At 40.9% G+C, this 15,886-nt stretch overlaps 1 protein-coding gene across 6 annotated transcripts in view; it reads left to right on the top strand.

The window, feature by feature from the left end:
• Positions 1-15,886, top strand: part of LOC115153236 (receptor-type tyrosine-protein phosphatase epsilon) — a 94,204-nt gene that overhangs the window by 51,173 nt on the left and 27,145 nt on the right. For 3 of the 6 annotated variants that reach the window (XM_029698464.1, XM_029698463.1, XM_029698465.1), the window contains 3 exons: positions 7,411-7,482; positions 12,416-12,512; positions 12,903-12,976. In XM_029698464.1, the coding sequence (XP_029554324.1) occupies positions 7,411-7,482; positions 12,416-12,512; positions 12,903-12,976 (243 nt within the window). Of the gene's footprint in view, positions 1-7,071; positions 7,301-7,410; positions 7,483-12,415; positions 12,513-12,902; positions 12,977-15,886 lie in introns of those variants that run through there. The other 3 variants (XM_029698462.1, XM_029698461.1, XM_029698466.1) reach the window with 3 other exon arrangements.

Below are 15,886 nucleotides of genomic sequence, written 5' to 3'. Positions count from 1 at the left end.
GCAAAATATGAAATGGTGCTTTTTACATTGGGTAAAAGTAGAGACTCAGCTACGAAATGTTATCTCATACACTGCATTTGAGGAACATTGGGAAAGTAATTCTGCTTTGAAATTTGATCAACATGTAAACTCACTTTTGAAAATTGCCTTTGAATGTTTTGGTATCTAGTGAAGACCTCTTCTTTGTCTACACCCATTCAGCATCATTCACACCCTCTTAAGCTTTAGCCCCACCCATCTCATTTCGCTCTCAGAGCGCACACTCGACGCTCTGGCCGATGATTTGTTTACCTCTGGATAACATAAAAACAGCCAAATCAGCTCTGCTGGCAACAAATTTCATTACGCTTTTTTTGCAGATGTTTACTGACACAGGTCATATTCAATGGGTGTTGTACACACGTCACGTAACGTTCGCTAACGAGCCAGCCAGCTAACGCTAGCCTGTTAAACAACAATGAACAAAGTGCCAACACTGCTTAACATTAGACTCTAACTAGAAAAGCAAACTGCTCTGGGAAACAAATAATAACGTCCGCTAGGTAGACAGCTAACGTTAGCTAGCTAGCTAACAGTACACTTCAGCTTAAGACATATAGCTAGCTAGCTAGCTAGCTAGGTAAACAATGAACCTAGCCAGGTAAACAACGTTTAATATCACACACGTCATGTAACGTTAGCTAACAAGCCAGCCAGCTAACGTTAGCTAGTTAAACAACAAAGTGGCAACAATGCCACAGTGCTGGGAGCTAACCAACCAGGTCTAATGTTAGCTAGCTAACATTAGGCTCTAACGTGTAAACTCACCCCATTCCGTACAAATGTGCGCAACCGCGACATTCAAACGAGGCTGCAAAGAAAACTAATGGGACTGTAGCGACTGTGTTGACTTCAATATCTGGGGTGTGAACTACGTTTCTATTCAAGCGTTGATGGACATGGTCATAGCTCTAAAGTATTGGAGAAAAGTTGAAAAAACTGACCCTCCGTTACATCGTGACGTGTCTTACAATCTCTCTCCACCAGGTGTAGCACTTCTCTCATAGTTTAAAAACAAGAAATGGACAGTGACGGGGGTAAGGGGGGGATACCTTGTCATTTTTTGCGTCATCACTGTAAGCGATCATGACTCTCAAAGCCGCTGTTTACTTCTGAAGATCAATTTAGCACCGCCCTAAAAACCCGATTCAAATTCGACACAAACCTTCAAATAGGTATGTAATGACACATTATATAAAATCTTTATAGTGTTTTATTTACATTTTAGAGGCGATAAGGTGATAAGTTGGACTTCTCACTACCACACATTATTTTCGCTTCCCCACCCGCCATTTTTAAAAAGACCTGACGGAGCTCATTGCCTTCTTGAATTATGCAGAAACGGGCAGCTTGGAGGTCATGTCATTAATTTTGTTGGAAAGGGAGAAATTGTGCTTTACAATGGTATTGACATTACAGTTGATCTGGAAGTATTACGTTTTTGGGGCGCTAAAATAAGGTCAATTGTACGGACCAAGGCGACGTACAAAAGTGAGTGAGTTTACGTTAACTAGAAAAGCGAACGGCTCTGGGAAACAAATAATGTCAGCTAGGGTGCCAGACAGCTAACGTTAACTAGCTAGCAAACAGTACACTTTAGCTTGAAATGAAACCACTTTCTGTCAAAATTAGAAACGTGTAATATATGAAAATGTAGCTAGCTAACGCTAGACTTTCTTATCTGCATACATCAACATGCATCATGGGCGCGTCTCCCTGTCAGGAATGCTATACCACGATTGCCCTTAGTTTAAAGATGTAATCCGGAGACAAGTGTTTTCTCCATCTCTTTAGCTATCATACTCCAATTCCACTGATTTCAAAATGTGTTCCTCCAGAAAATGGAGAGCAACACTTATGCAACTCCACTACACATGACATTTTTTAAAAAGCAGCGTTCGACAGGTTTACCAAGACAGACTGACGAGCTCAGACAGAACCCTTCAATATGGCAGACCAATCCGAACTCCTCTCTTGGCATGTCCAGCCCACTCATTATCTCAGCCAATCATGGCTAGTGGGAAGGTTGCTTACTTTTTCTGTGGCTTAACCAACAAGGCTCGTAATTTAACAGATGTGATCCAAGTTTGTTGTTAAGGCACATGGAAGTTCACATGTTCGAGAAGACATTTCTGCCCCAAAAATATTTTGATCAAAAAATATTTTTGAGCACTTGTTGGCTGATTTTCCTGATTTCCTGATTTTCCACTCTGCGGTCCAACTCACCCAAATCATCTCAATTGGGTTGTTGTTGGGTGATTGTGGAGGCCAGGTCATCTGATGCAGGACTCCGTCACTCTCCTTCTTGATCAAATAGCCCTTACACAGCCTGGAGGTGTGTTTGGGTCATTGTCCTGTTGAAAAACATAATGATAGTCCCACTAAGCAGAGACCAGATGGGATGGTGTATCGCTGCAGAATGCTGTGGTTGGCGTGCTGGTTAAGTGTCTCTTGAATTCTAAACAAATCACATACAGTGTCACCAGCAAAGCACCCCCACACCATTACACCTCCTCCTCCATGCTTCACTGTGGGAACCACACATACATAAATAATCCGTTCACCTACTCTGCGTCTCACAAACAGACGGCGGTTGGAACCAAAAATCTTAAATTTGGACTCATCAGACCAAAGGACAGATTTCCACTGGTCTAATGTCCATTACTCGTGTTTCTTGGCCCCAGCAAGTCTTTTCTTCTTATTGGTGTCCTTTTGTAGTGGTTTCTTTGCAGCACTTTGACCATGAAGGCTTGATTCACGGAGTCTCCTCTGAACAGTTGATGTTAAGATGTGTCTCTTACTCTGTGATGCATTTACAGTTGCAAGAAAAAGTATGTGAACCCTTTGGAATTACCTGGATTTTTGCATAAATTTGACATAACATTTTACAACAATAAATGAACACAGTGTCCTTAAACTAATAACACACAAATTATTGTATTTTTATTGTCTATATTGAATACATAATTTAAACATTCACACTGTAGGTAGGTATGTGAACACCTAGGCTAATGACTTCTCTAAAGCTAATTGGAGTCAGGAGTCAACTAACCTGGAGTCAAAACAATGAGATCAGTTTGGAGATTTTGGTTAGAGCTGCCCTGCCCCATAAAAAAACACTCACAAAATTTTACTTTGCTATTCACAAGAAGCATTGCCTGATGAACCATGCTTCGAAGAAAAGAGAAGACCTAAGACTAAGAATTGTTGTCTTGCATAAAGCTGGAAAGGGCTACAAAAGTATCTCTAAAAGTCAGTCCACGGTAAGACAAATTGTCTATAAATGGAGAAATTTCAGCACTGTTGCTAATCTCCCTAGGAGTGGCCGTCCTGCAAAGATGACTGCAAGAGCACAGCACAGAAGGCTCAATGAGTTTAAGAAGTATCTTAGAGTGTCAGCTAAAGACATACAGAAATCTCTGGAAGATGCTAACATCTCTGTTGACGAGTCTACAATCCGTAAAACTGTCATGTCCTGACCATAGTAAGTTGTTATTTTCTATGGTAGAGTAGGTCAGGGCGTGACAGGGGGTGTTTGTCTGTTTTTGTATTTCTATGTTCAGTTTCTATGTTTTGTATTTCTTCGTGTTGGGCCGAGTATGGTTCCTAACCAGAGGCAGCTGTCTATCGTTGTCTCTGATTAGGAACCATACTTAGGCAGCCTGTTTTTCCTTTGGGTTTTGTGGGTAGTTGTTTTCCGTTTTGTTCATGTACCTGACGGAACTGTTGGCTGTCGTTTTTTTGTTATTTTTGTTTAAGTGTCGTCATTAAAAGAAATATGAGCACTTTACACGCTGCACCTTGGTCCCCTTCATACGACCCTCGTTACAAAAACACTAAACAAGAATGATGTTCATGGGAGGATGCCATGGAAGAAGCCACAGCTTTCCAAAAAAACATTGCTGCACGTCTGAAGTTGGCAAAAAAGCACCTGGATGTTCCACAGCGCTACTGTCAAAATATTCTTTGGACAAATGAAACTAAAGTTGTGTTGTTAGTAAGGAACACACAGTACTATGTGTGGAGAAAAAAAGGCACAGCACACCAACATCAAAACCTCATCCCAACTGTAAACTATGGTGGAGAGAGCATCATGGTTTGGGGCTGCTTTGCTGCCTCAGGGCCTAGACAGCTTGCTCTCATCGACGGAAAAATGTATTCCCAAGTTTATCAAGACATTTTGCAGGAGAATGTAAGGCTATCTGTCTGCCAATTGAAGCTCTACAGAAGTTAGGTGATGCAACAAGACAACAACCCAAAAGACAGAAGTAAATCAGCAACAGAATGGCTTGAACAGAAGAAAATATGCCTTCTGGAGTGGCCCAGTCAGTCCTGACCTCAACCCGATTGAGATGCTGTGGCATGACCTCAAGAGAGAGGTTCACATCAGACATCCCAAGAATATTGTGGAACTGAAACATTTGTAAAGAGGAATGGTCAAATTCCTCCTGACCGTTGTGCAGGTCTGATCCTCAACTACAGAAAACCTTTGGTTGAGGTTATTGCTGCCAAAGGAGGGTCAACCTGTTATTAAATTCAAGGGTTCACATACTTTTCCCAACATGCACTGTGAATGTTTACACAGTGTGTTCAATAAAGACATGAAAAAGTATAATTGTTTTTGTTTAAGCAGGATGTGTTTGTCTATTGTTGTGACTTAGACGAAGATCAGATACAATTTTATGACCAATTTATGCAGAAATCCAGGTAATTCTAAAGGGTTCACATACTTTTTCTTGCCACTGTATTTGGGCTGCAATTTCTGAGGCTGGTAACTCTAATGAACTTATCCTCTGCAGCAGAGGTAACTCTGGGTCTTCCTTTCCTGTGGCAGTCCTCAAAAGAGCCAGTTTCATTATAGCGCTTGATGGTTTTTGCAACTGCACTTGAAGAAACTTGAAAAATTCTTGAAATTTTCCGCATGACCTTCATGTCTTAAACTAAAGATGGACTGTCGTTTCTCTTTGCTTATTTGAGCTGTTCTTGCCATAATATGGACTTGGTCTTTTATCAAATAGGGCTATCTTCTGTATGCCACCCCTACCTTGTCACAACACAACTGATTGGCTCAAATGCATTAGGAAGGAAAGACATTCCACACATTAATTAAGAAGGCACACCTGTTAATTGAAATGCATTCCAGGTGACTACCTCATGAAGCTGGTTGAGAGACTGCCAAGAGTGTGCAAAGTTGTCATCAAGGCAAAGGGTGGCTACTTTGAAGAATCTCAAATATAAATTATATTTTTTATACTTTTTTTGGTTACTACATGATTCCATTTCATAGTTTTGATTCCTTCACTATTATTCTACAATGTAGAAAATAATACAAATGGAATGAGTAGGTGTGTCCAAACTTCACAGGTACTGTAGAGAGAGAGACTGTGAGAGAGAAGTGAATGCAGTGAATGAACTGAGAGAAAGCATGCAGGGCATTCTACACCATTAAAAAACGATTTCTAATTGAAATACCTATCAATATTTGGCTAAAACTAATTGTATCTGTTATTGAACTAATTGCACTTCATGGCAGCGAGGTGTGTAGGGTCCAGTTGCAAAACAATATTTCACCCAATGGGACAAACACCCTATTGAAACCCTGCATGCAGAGTTCTATAAGATTATCTTACATGTCCAGAGGAAAACTACAAACAATACATGCAGGGCAGAATTAGGCCAAAATCCACTAATAATAAAAGCTCAAAAAAGAGCTTTTGGAAAGTGTTGGAAACATCTCAAATACAGTGACCCCCTCTCATACCGGACAATTTACATTTGCCCCCCCCCCCCCCCCCCCGCCCCGTACACTGCTGCTACTCGTTGTTTGTTTGTTACCTATGCATAGTTATACTTTTTATTATTACTTTTTATTTTAGCCAACTTGGTAAATATTTTCTTATTCTTGAACTGCACTGTTGGTTAAGGGCTTGTAAGTAAGCATTTCACGGTAAAGTCTACACTTGTTGTATTTGGTGCATGTGGCAAATAAAGTTTGATTTGATATCATTACCAAGCCCTGCAATGCCAAGAGCTGAGCAAAGAAAAGAGTCCCCACATCCAGCTGGTCCTGGGGCTGAGTTGACAAACCTGTTCTACTAACACACTGAAGCCTCAGGACCAGAACATCCAATCCATCAGATCAAAACAAATTACAACACAATCAAAACAAAACTACAGTACTTATTGGGAAACACAAGCACAAAGCAAAATCCAGTGCTATCTGGCCCTAAATCGACAGTACACCGTGGCAAACTATTTGACCATAGTTACTGATCAAAACCTTAGAAAAACCTTGACAAAGTACAGGCTCAGTGAGCACAGCCTTGCCATTGAGATGTGTAGCCACTATTGGGGGAGGATGCAGAGAGCTGTGGGTTGGCAGCGCACTACATTTCTGCCTGTCATAAGATGAGGGACAGTGTCTGACAGACCAACCAACCTGCACATGTCCTCTATGCTTATTGTTATTGTTTAATGTATGGTTATTTTGACCCTTGGTTATTGTTGTTACTGTTGTCCCTTTGACAGCATTGATTATTATTATTAATTATGTTAATATTGTAGATCTCCAAAGTAAGCTTTGGCAATATGTACATTGTTACATCATGCCAATAAAGCAAATGTAATTGAATTGAGAGAGAGAGAGAAAGATAAAGAGAGAGATTATTAACAATGGCAATATTAATGATTATATATATGCCATACAGCTTTTTATGACTTTAACAGAGAATAAAGTGGTACTCTCAGGTCTGCACATGGATAAAACTCTTAACAATAACTGTACTCTTGTTTAACTGTACTCTTGTTTAATACGGCATATGTATCCTTGTAGTGCTTTCAGACTACATAGTGACTAAATGGTAACAGGAGATTCCTCTTCCTTCAAAGTGATTGTTCCAAGAAAATGATATTTCTCATTCGGTTTTCACTGTTTATCACTCCCTCCTATCCACTCCCTCCTAAGAGCTGCTCATTTCTATGTGAGATGTACATCTCTTGAGCTTATGTTTAGCTTTGCTCCAGTCTGTCTAGGACTACAGGGGATCTGGTTTCTGTTGTCTGTGAGATAATGCTGCCTGTTTGGACATTGATATGTGTATTTTAGGGATATGAGGTCAGAGGAGATGCACCATGCTGCTAAGTGGATATGCTCGGACAGGACAGGACAGGAAACTGATAGGCTATAAGGAGTTACAGAATCATACAGTCAGAGGGCCTGGCATCATCCTCTATTTTACACTGACAACACTGACATCATCAGGTCAGAATTTGTTTGTATCGTGGGCGCCCTCTAGTGGAATTTAGTTAGTGGATTATTTTTTTTTTTTTACAGCATTATGTATTTACTCATGTTCTGTTTTATCTCCACAGTCACAATGGTGTTGTTTCTGACTGCAACTATAATAACCTTGCATAACTCCTCTCATGAGAACCAGACTACAGGTAAGTAACTTTCATATGAATAGGGAGTCAAACAAGGCCTCGTTTCCCAGTTGCGATGTAACTTAAGCATTTCGATGATCTTACCAAATGCATCGTTATTTACGAGTCAACTTTTTAAGAGTGTTTCTCAAACAAGCACGTAGAGAGAACGTTTGTTAAGTGCAACGTTAGAACATCTGTCAATACTGATAGGATCGAAAGAAAAGCAGCGCTGCTCTCAGATCAGCTTTCTCCATTCAAATCTTACCTTAGCATTATAATTATTCCAAAATACTAACGACAGATCAGCTCCTAGAGATATATTAACACTTATGGCTGCAGATATAGATGCGGCTTATTCTAAATGCCGACCCTATCATTTTAGGATCTATTAGGATCCCCATTAGCTGCTGCCAAGGCTTTGTGTGTGTGTGTCCGCATTGTGCTGTGAGGTGTTGTTTTGTCTGTGTTTTTTTCTTATTTTACTGCTCGCTTGAAAGTTACTTGATGTGGAAGAGAGTTACATGTAGTCATGGCTCTATGTAGTACTGTGCATTTCTCAGAGTCTGTTCTGGACTTGGGGTCTGTGACCCAAAAGGGTTCTACTTGGAACCAAAAAGGGTTCTACCTGGAACCAAAAAGGGTTCTCATATGGGGATAGCCGAAGAACCCTTTTGGTACCCTTTTTTCTAAGAATGTGGGTGTCTGAGCTGTGTGTTACCAGTTCGTGCAGACAGTTCAGTGCTTTCAACACGTCAATACTTCTCACAAAGATAAGTAGTGATACAGTCAATCTCTCCTCTACTTTGAGCCAAAAGATTGACATGCATGTTATTGATATTAGCCCTCCGAGTACATCTAGCCCTTCCTGCAGTCAAATTACCAAATCGCCATCTAGTGGCCTCGTGGGTGGAATGCAATTAATATTTGTCATAATTTAATTAACATAAGTTCAAAAAACCTTCCGAAAACCCGGTCTTTCTATATCAAACAAATTTGTAGGGTTGAATATTAACTATAATGAACTTATCCTCTGCAGCAGAGGTAACTCTGGGTCTTCCATTCCTGTGGTGGTCATCATGAGGCAGTTTCATCATAGTGCTTGATTTTTTTGCGACTGCACTTGAAGAAACTTTCAAAGTTCTTGATTTTTTTCATTGACTGGCTTACATGTCTTAAAGTAATCATGGACTGTCGTTTCTCTTGCTTATTTGAGCTCTTCTTGCCATAATATGGACTTGGTCTTTAACCAAATAGGGCTATCTTCTGTATACCATCCCTACCTTGTCACAACACAACTGATTGGCTCAAACACATTAAGAAGGAAAGAAATTCCACAAATTTACTTTTAACAAGGAACACCTGTTAATTGAAATGCCTTCCAGGTGACTACCTCATGAAGCTGATTGAACAAATGACAATATTGTGCAAAGCTGTCATCAAGGCAAAGGGTTGCTACTTTGAAGATTCTCAAATATAAATTATATTTTCATTTGTTTAACACTTTTTTGGTTACTACATGGTTCCATATGTGTTATTTCATCGTTTTGATGTCTTCACTATTGTTCTGCAATGTAGAAAATATAAAAAATAAAGTTAAAACCTGGAATGAGTAGGTGGGTCCAAATATTTGACTAGTACTGAATATCGAATCTTTGTTATCATTTACAAGCAAAATATGCTGTTGACGCCGGCAATACATGTAACGTTAATAGTAGCAATAGAGGACATCTTTTGCAGGCTAAGCTAGAAGAGTGTGCGCGCTGGAGGCTTATGGACAAGTCGGCGAGCAGCGAGTTAACACTGTGGAGGACGAAGGCTTGAGGGATATTATTTGGATAGGATCAGACGACTCACCGTATGAGTTACCCTCGAGCCATCGTCGTTACAAGAATACACAAGCTGTATGAAAGCAAGAGGGCTACGAAAGCGGAGGAGTTGAAACATGCAATGGCTGTTGCTTTCACAGGAGACCACTGGACTTCGGTCTGTATCCACAAGTACCTTGGGGTTACTGCGCACCACATCAATAAAAATTGGAAACTACATTCACACGCTATGGCCATAATGAAGACAGAAGACAGTCACTATGCTAAAACGTGCGCTCGGCATTTCATGGTTCTAGCAAAGCAGTGGAACATTGAAATCAAAGTTACCACAGTTTGCACAGACAGTGTACGGAACATGATTGCAGCTGCGAGACATTTGCCTTTTGAACATCTGCCCTGATCGCGCACAGTCTCCAAATGTCCATCACAGTGTCCCTACAGAACAGCGGGTTCGAACATGCCCTAGCCAAATCCCACAGTTTTGGGGGGCATTTCAAACAGCCCACCAAACGCTGCATTGCTAGGACAACAGCAAGTTCCAAATGGGCTAAAGAAGGAGTCATTCGCACAAGATTTCACAACAAGATGGAACTCCACTCTGGAAATGGTAAAGCCTCTGGCCCAACAGAAAACAAACATCACCATGCCAATCACAGCAGAACTGGAGAAACTGCAGAAGCTGGAAGCACTATGGGAGCCCTGCAGGTAATATTCTTTATCTCTATATTAGTGGTATAATAAGATGTTGTGTGTGTGTATGTGTCTATGTGTGAGAGAGCAATTGTGTAATTGTGTGTTTGAGAGAGAGAGAGGGAGAGTGTGTGAGAGAGAGAGTCTGTAACAAGCCTCTCACAATTGACTGAAGTAGTTTTGAATTATCTTTCACTGCAGGTACTTGACTGAACTTTTGATAGGAGAGAAGTACATTTCCTGCTCAGTGGTGTTGCCTGCTTTGTGTCATCTCCGTTGGGTGATGGAGAGCTCTGATGAGGACCCTGCCTCCCTGGTAAGATTCAAGCTGACATTCACAACAGACCTGGATAAACGCAAGGAAAACACCAACCTCACATGGCTGAAGATCGCCATAGCTCTCAACCCAAGGTTTAAGGACCTGAAGTGCCTTCCCAGATCTGAGAAGGGTGAGGTGTGGGCTTTGGTCAGCAACTTTCTGAAGGAAGAGAGGCCTGCATAGCAACCTGATACAGCAACAGAGTCAGAGCCACCAAAAAAGAAAGCTGCCCTTTTGTTGAATTCTTCTGAGTCGGACTCTAATAAAGAGGAGGAGTTCATTGAGAAATGTGTAGAGCGTTACAAAGCAGAGCCCAGCATCAACATGGAGGACTGTCCACTACAGTGGTGGTCACAGCATGCAGGGGCACACACCAGGCTGGCCTGCAATGCACGAAGGTGCCTGGCAACACCTGCTATGTCAGTACCTTGTGAGAGGTTGTTTTCACTCTCTGGGCATATCGTGCAAAAGTAAAGAGCAGCTTTATCATCTGAAAATGTCAACAGTCTTGTTTGTCTTTGCAACTGGCTCAGTGAAAAGAAACAGGAGGACTGAAGTGTATGGTCACAGGTTTATGTTCTGTGGAATTCATAACATTGTTGGACAAGTTATAGCTAACCCTCCAGTCAGTAATTGGGAGAACAATCATTTGGAATGGCTGAAGCTTTAAGTGTGTGTGTGTGTGTGTGTGTGTGTGTGTGTGTGTGTGTGTGTGTGTGTGTGTGTGTGTGTGTGTGTGTGTGTGTGTGTGTGACTATTCTTGTGGGGACTTATGGTCTCCACAATAATAGTAAACAAATAAAAAATTGACCAACTGGGGACATTAGACATCAGAATTAGAGTTAGGAGCTAGGGTTGGGTTTAGGGTTAGGAGCTAGGGTTGGGTTTAGGGTTAGGAGCTAGGGTTGGGTTTAGGATTAGGAGCTAGGGTTGGGTTTAGGGTTAGGAGCTAGGGTTGGGTTTAGAGTTAGGAGCTAGGGTTGGGTTTAGGGTTAGGAGCTAGGGTTGGGTTTAGGGTTAAGGTTAGGTTTTTGAGTTAGGGAAAATAGGATTTTGAATGGGACTGAATTATACAAGACTGTGTGTGTGTTTGTGAGAGAGAGAATTTATGAGGGAGCATTAGTAAGTTACAGGACTTTTCCATCTATTTCTCCCCAATTTCATGATATCCAATTGCGATCTTGTCTCATCGGCCTGCAGGCACCCGGCCCGCCACAAGGAGTCGCTAGAGCACGATGAGCCAAGTAAAGCCCCCCCGACCAAACCCTCCCCTAACCCGGACGATGCTGGGACAATTGTGCACCGCCCTATGGTACTCCTGGTCACGGCCGGTTGTGACACAGCCTGGGATCGATACAGTGCTTTAGACCGCTGCGCCACTCGGGAGGCCGCGATTAATTATTTTAATTGTTTGACAGCCATAATATATATTTATTTATTTTCAAGTTTGAAAAAAAGTTCCTGACCTCCATGTCCTCATGTAGTTATGACCCTGCGCACATGTTGTTACACATCATGAAATATATTGAGGAAAACATTAGACAGCAGCCTAGAATTAGCTAAATAGAATTCAATGGAATGAACATAAAATGTATCTTAATGTGATTGAAATATATAGGCCTACCTGCCCTATAATGTATTTATCTTTTGCAGTCATCTACATTTTCATTTGAAGCATCATTTTATTATTTGCTTGTATTTGTAGTCAACTTCGTTAGAGACAGATATATCTCTTGATTCTGTGTTTAGCGTACATCTTCTGTGTATGAAGTAATGCGGAAGGGCAAAAAAAAGCATCTGATGACGCACTTAGCTGTTCTACGAGTGGTCTGAGGCAGTCGGTAAATAAAAAGCGTTTAAGTGAATCTTCAGTAACTATGGTTTTGGGAAACAACTCGGCTTCTTAAGATGGTTCTAGCGATGAGCTTAACGCTATGAAGGCTCTGGGAAACGAGGCCCAAAACAATCAGCATATATTAACTTGATCCTAAATTTAAACAACTGTTAGACATGCACAGTGCAATTATCTATTTAAATGGGTGCATATAGATGTTAAAATATTGAAAACACTTGTATGTGTAGTATACAAAATAATATATTTATCTTTGTTTCCCAGAAAACCCCACCCCCCAGGGTGCCCATGTACTTTCCTCTATGCTGGTCATCTCTCTTCTTCTCATCATCATCGTTCTCCCGACAGTATACTTCCTAAGGTAACAAACAACACTGGGTGGCTTCACCGCACCCCCACATTTCCTTTATCATCAGCCCAGCCCACCCCCACGTTGTGTGCGTTTGGTTGTGCGTTGGAAGTGTTCCAACAACTGCTCTTCCAGTAAAACAGAAAACAAATGCCTAGCTGGGTCATATTATACCATGCTCGCTCTCACTCACTCACTCACTCACTCACTCACTCACTCTGTCAACTCCTCTCTTAGTGGTGAGGATACTCTGCTTCTCATGAGAAAGAACAGCTTTCAGTACAGATGGTGGCTTTCTATTTATTCTGACTTGTTGAGCTGAAATATTCTCTTTCATCGGTTATGGTCAGTTCTTTCTTTTTTTGTTTCCTTTTCCTCTTCTCTGTCACACTCTCTGGTTAGGTTTAGAAACCACAGGAAGGCTCTTGTCACCTCAGTTGATAAGAAGATTCCAAATGGCTTCTTGGAAGATCAAGGTACGTCTCACAACTTCACTTTTCCACATACATCTTATGTATAGGACTGTTGCGGTAACCGTATTACCGCCACACCGGCAGTCATTGAGTCTTGACCACATTAAAATTCCACGTGACCGTTGACTCACAGTCATCTCCTCTTATGCACTCTATCCATGCGTTAGTAGTACCCAACTCGCAAACGATCAGGTTCTAATGGCCTGGTACTCAGGGCTCAGGGCTGTATTGTCATCTGACATCAACGCAACTGAAAATCACATCAAACACTTATCATCAAAAGAGTATGTGCTTTTAAAATTCTACTCACTGTGATGATCAATTTGAAGAAAAAAGTTCAACAACACGTTGAAACTGAGTGTAAAACATGGTCGTTGTGGATGTTTCAAACGCAACGAAATAGACAGCACTTTCGAAAGTGATGGATGATTAATTCAAAAACATCCATATGTGACCTGTTTCAGGAAACTAGGCGTATGTCGCGGGTCACTACTTCACAGGAGAGCCATTTGAACGTAAACTTTTTTGTCAAAATGCGTTTTTGGGCAGAAATGCCTTCTCGAACATGTGCACTTTCATGTGCCTTATTAACAAACTTGTATGCCATCTGTAATTACGAATTAAATTGTTAAATTACAAGCCTAGTTGGTTTAGCCATAGAAAAAGCCAGCAACCTTCCCACTAGCCATGATTGGTTGGACATGCCAAGAGATACGTTTGGATTGGTCTGCTATATAGCACGCTTCTGTCTATTTGAGCTGGTCAGTATGTTTAGGTAATCCTGTCTAACGCTGCATTTAATTTTTTTTTATCGTGTATTAAAACTGCATAAGTGTTGCTCTCTACTTTCTGGAGGACTGAGTTTTGAAATCAGTGGACTTCGAGTATGATAGCTAAGGAGATGGAGAAAACACATGTTTCTGAATTACATCTTCAAACTAAGGGCAACCATGGCATCCAACAGGAGACGCGTCCAACCATGTGTAACCCTCTCACCAGGCTCGAATATGACTCTCACAATATTAACTTATGCAGAGTATCTCAGCAGCATGGGATGTTAGGTGAGAAGGACATCTCCAATAAGAATTCCTATTGTAAACTATCTAGGGTTATGACAATAGGGTATTAACTTCAGAATAAATGATTATAGGTTTTTGTTATTGAATCAGGATAGACCATCCCATGCATTAAATTAAATTGAGACAATCAATGACTCCACCAACTCAATATACATAACGTTCCATATGTGTATTAGAACATTGTCAAACACAAATACATTTTCAGACACAACAAAAGAAATAGAAAATAATAAACCCCAATGAGTCCAAATTATTTCAAGTTCGCTTAAATAAACCGTTGGCGCGCGTTGGAGCTCAAAAAATGATGACACCCAAAAATATCTTGAAGCACCTCACGTGGTGGTTACTCACTGCTTGGTAGATATTCCCTCAGCGAAGTATGGCAATTCCATGCAGGTTTCCTCACAAAGTCCAAGGCAAGCACAGCTACCCATGCAGACAGTACTCCTTAGCCGTAACCGATATCCCATGGGAACACGAACTCGTTAAGCTTCCCAGGCAATTATCTCCTGGTGTCACACGATGCTAGGCTAACCTCAAGGCTGGCAAATACCTCCACGACGAGACGGTAGCTTCAGTCTTTACTGAGTTTTAACAAAATTATAACAACTCTTTTATAAAATAAAACATGTATTTCCCTTCATATCCTAGTAGGTATGGGTTTTGTTCTAGTTCTGTCGTCTTCTTTTATCATTAATTTACCAACCGTCCTAAGGTAAAAACGTCCATCCTTTTCATCAACGTCTTTTTCCTCTCTTTTTTTTCCCAGGCCTCCCGTTAACCAGGTCAAATCCCATTGGCCACAACTTAACGAGCAACCTTATTGGTCAAAACTTACAATTCAAAGTAAAACAAACTATTCACTTATACATTAAATAAATATTTCTTCAAAAGCATAATGCATTAACAACATTACAGGTTCGGAGTAATTCAATTATCTTTTAAATATATAACCAATTAATTATAACAAATAAACTCAATACCTGGTTCAAACAAGGGTATTACACTCTCCCCCCACCAAAATTAGGCATGTCCTCATGACTTGTAAACACACAGTTGAAAAGTAATAAGTAACCGTGTCAACTCTTAACTGTCTACAACCTACAACTGAGACAAATCTTGTTAGATAATTGAAAAGGAGATACATTTGTATTTCCCTTATCCAATCCACTTGTATAGTGTGGAACAATATCTGACAACTGGGGCTAGACTTGGAACTCCAGGTTTATCATAGGTAAGTAGTACAGGAGCTTTCTTTATTCTCTGAGATCTTCGTATCCCTGGTCCTATTTCCTCTGAAATTTCCACTTCTCCTTGAACTTCTTGTTCCTCTTCTTGAATCTCCTCCATTGAATTAGATGTCTCATTATCATCTGCTTCAACTCCAGTTGCGACCTTAGCTTCTTGACTGGACTCTATTGCTTCTCCAACTTGTTCTGTTCTTTCAGATTCCCCTGTCATTTGATTCCAGACTATGTCTAGGTCCAAGCTAAACGGTTCCGACATCTCTTCCACTTCTCGGCTCATACAATTTGTATTAGGCACGTCATACCATACTCCGATGTCCTCATCTTCTGAGTCAAAATCCTTCTCATCTTTTGGATTCTTAACCTCTTCAACTTTCTCATTATTCTGAGGAGTACATTTCCCAGGCAACTTTTCATTTCCCTTTCTCGTCCTCCTTCTTTGCAGGGTCCTTCTACTAGGAGTTAGTTCTATGTTAACCACAGGTTCTAGGCGCACTTTCTGCCCCAGTGGTAGCAGGTGATTCCGATGAAGAATCTTATTGGGTCCATCTCCACTTTCAGGCTTCAAACGAAACACAGGTACGTTT

Source organism: Salmo trutta, chromosome 18 (assembly GCF_901001165.1).
Source record: "Salmo trutta chromosome 18, fSalTru1.1, whole genome shotgun sequence".
Taxonomy (NCBI): Eukaryota; Metazoa; Chordata; class Actinopteri; order Salmoniformes; family Salmonidae; genus Salmo; species Salmo trutta.
Note: the sequence above shows the minus strand (reverse complement) of the source record. Positions and strands in the feature narration are given on the sequence as shown.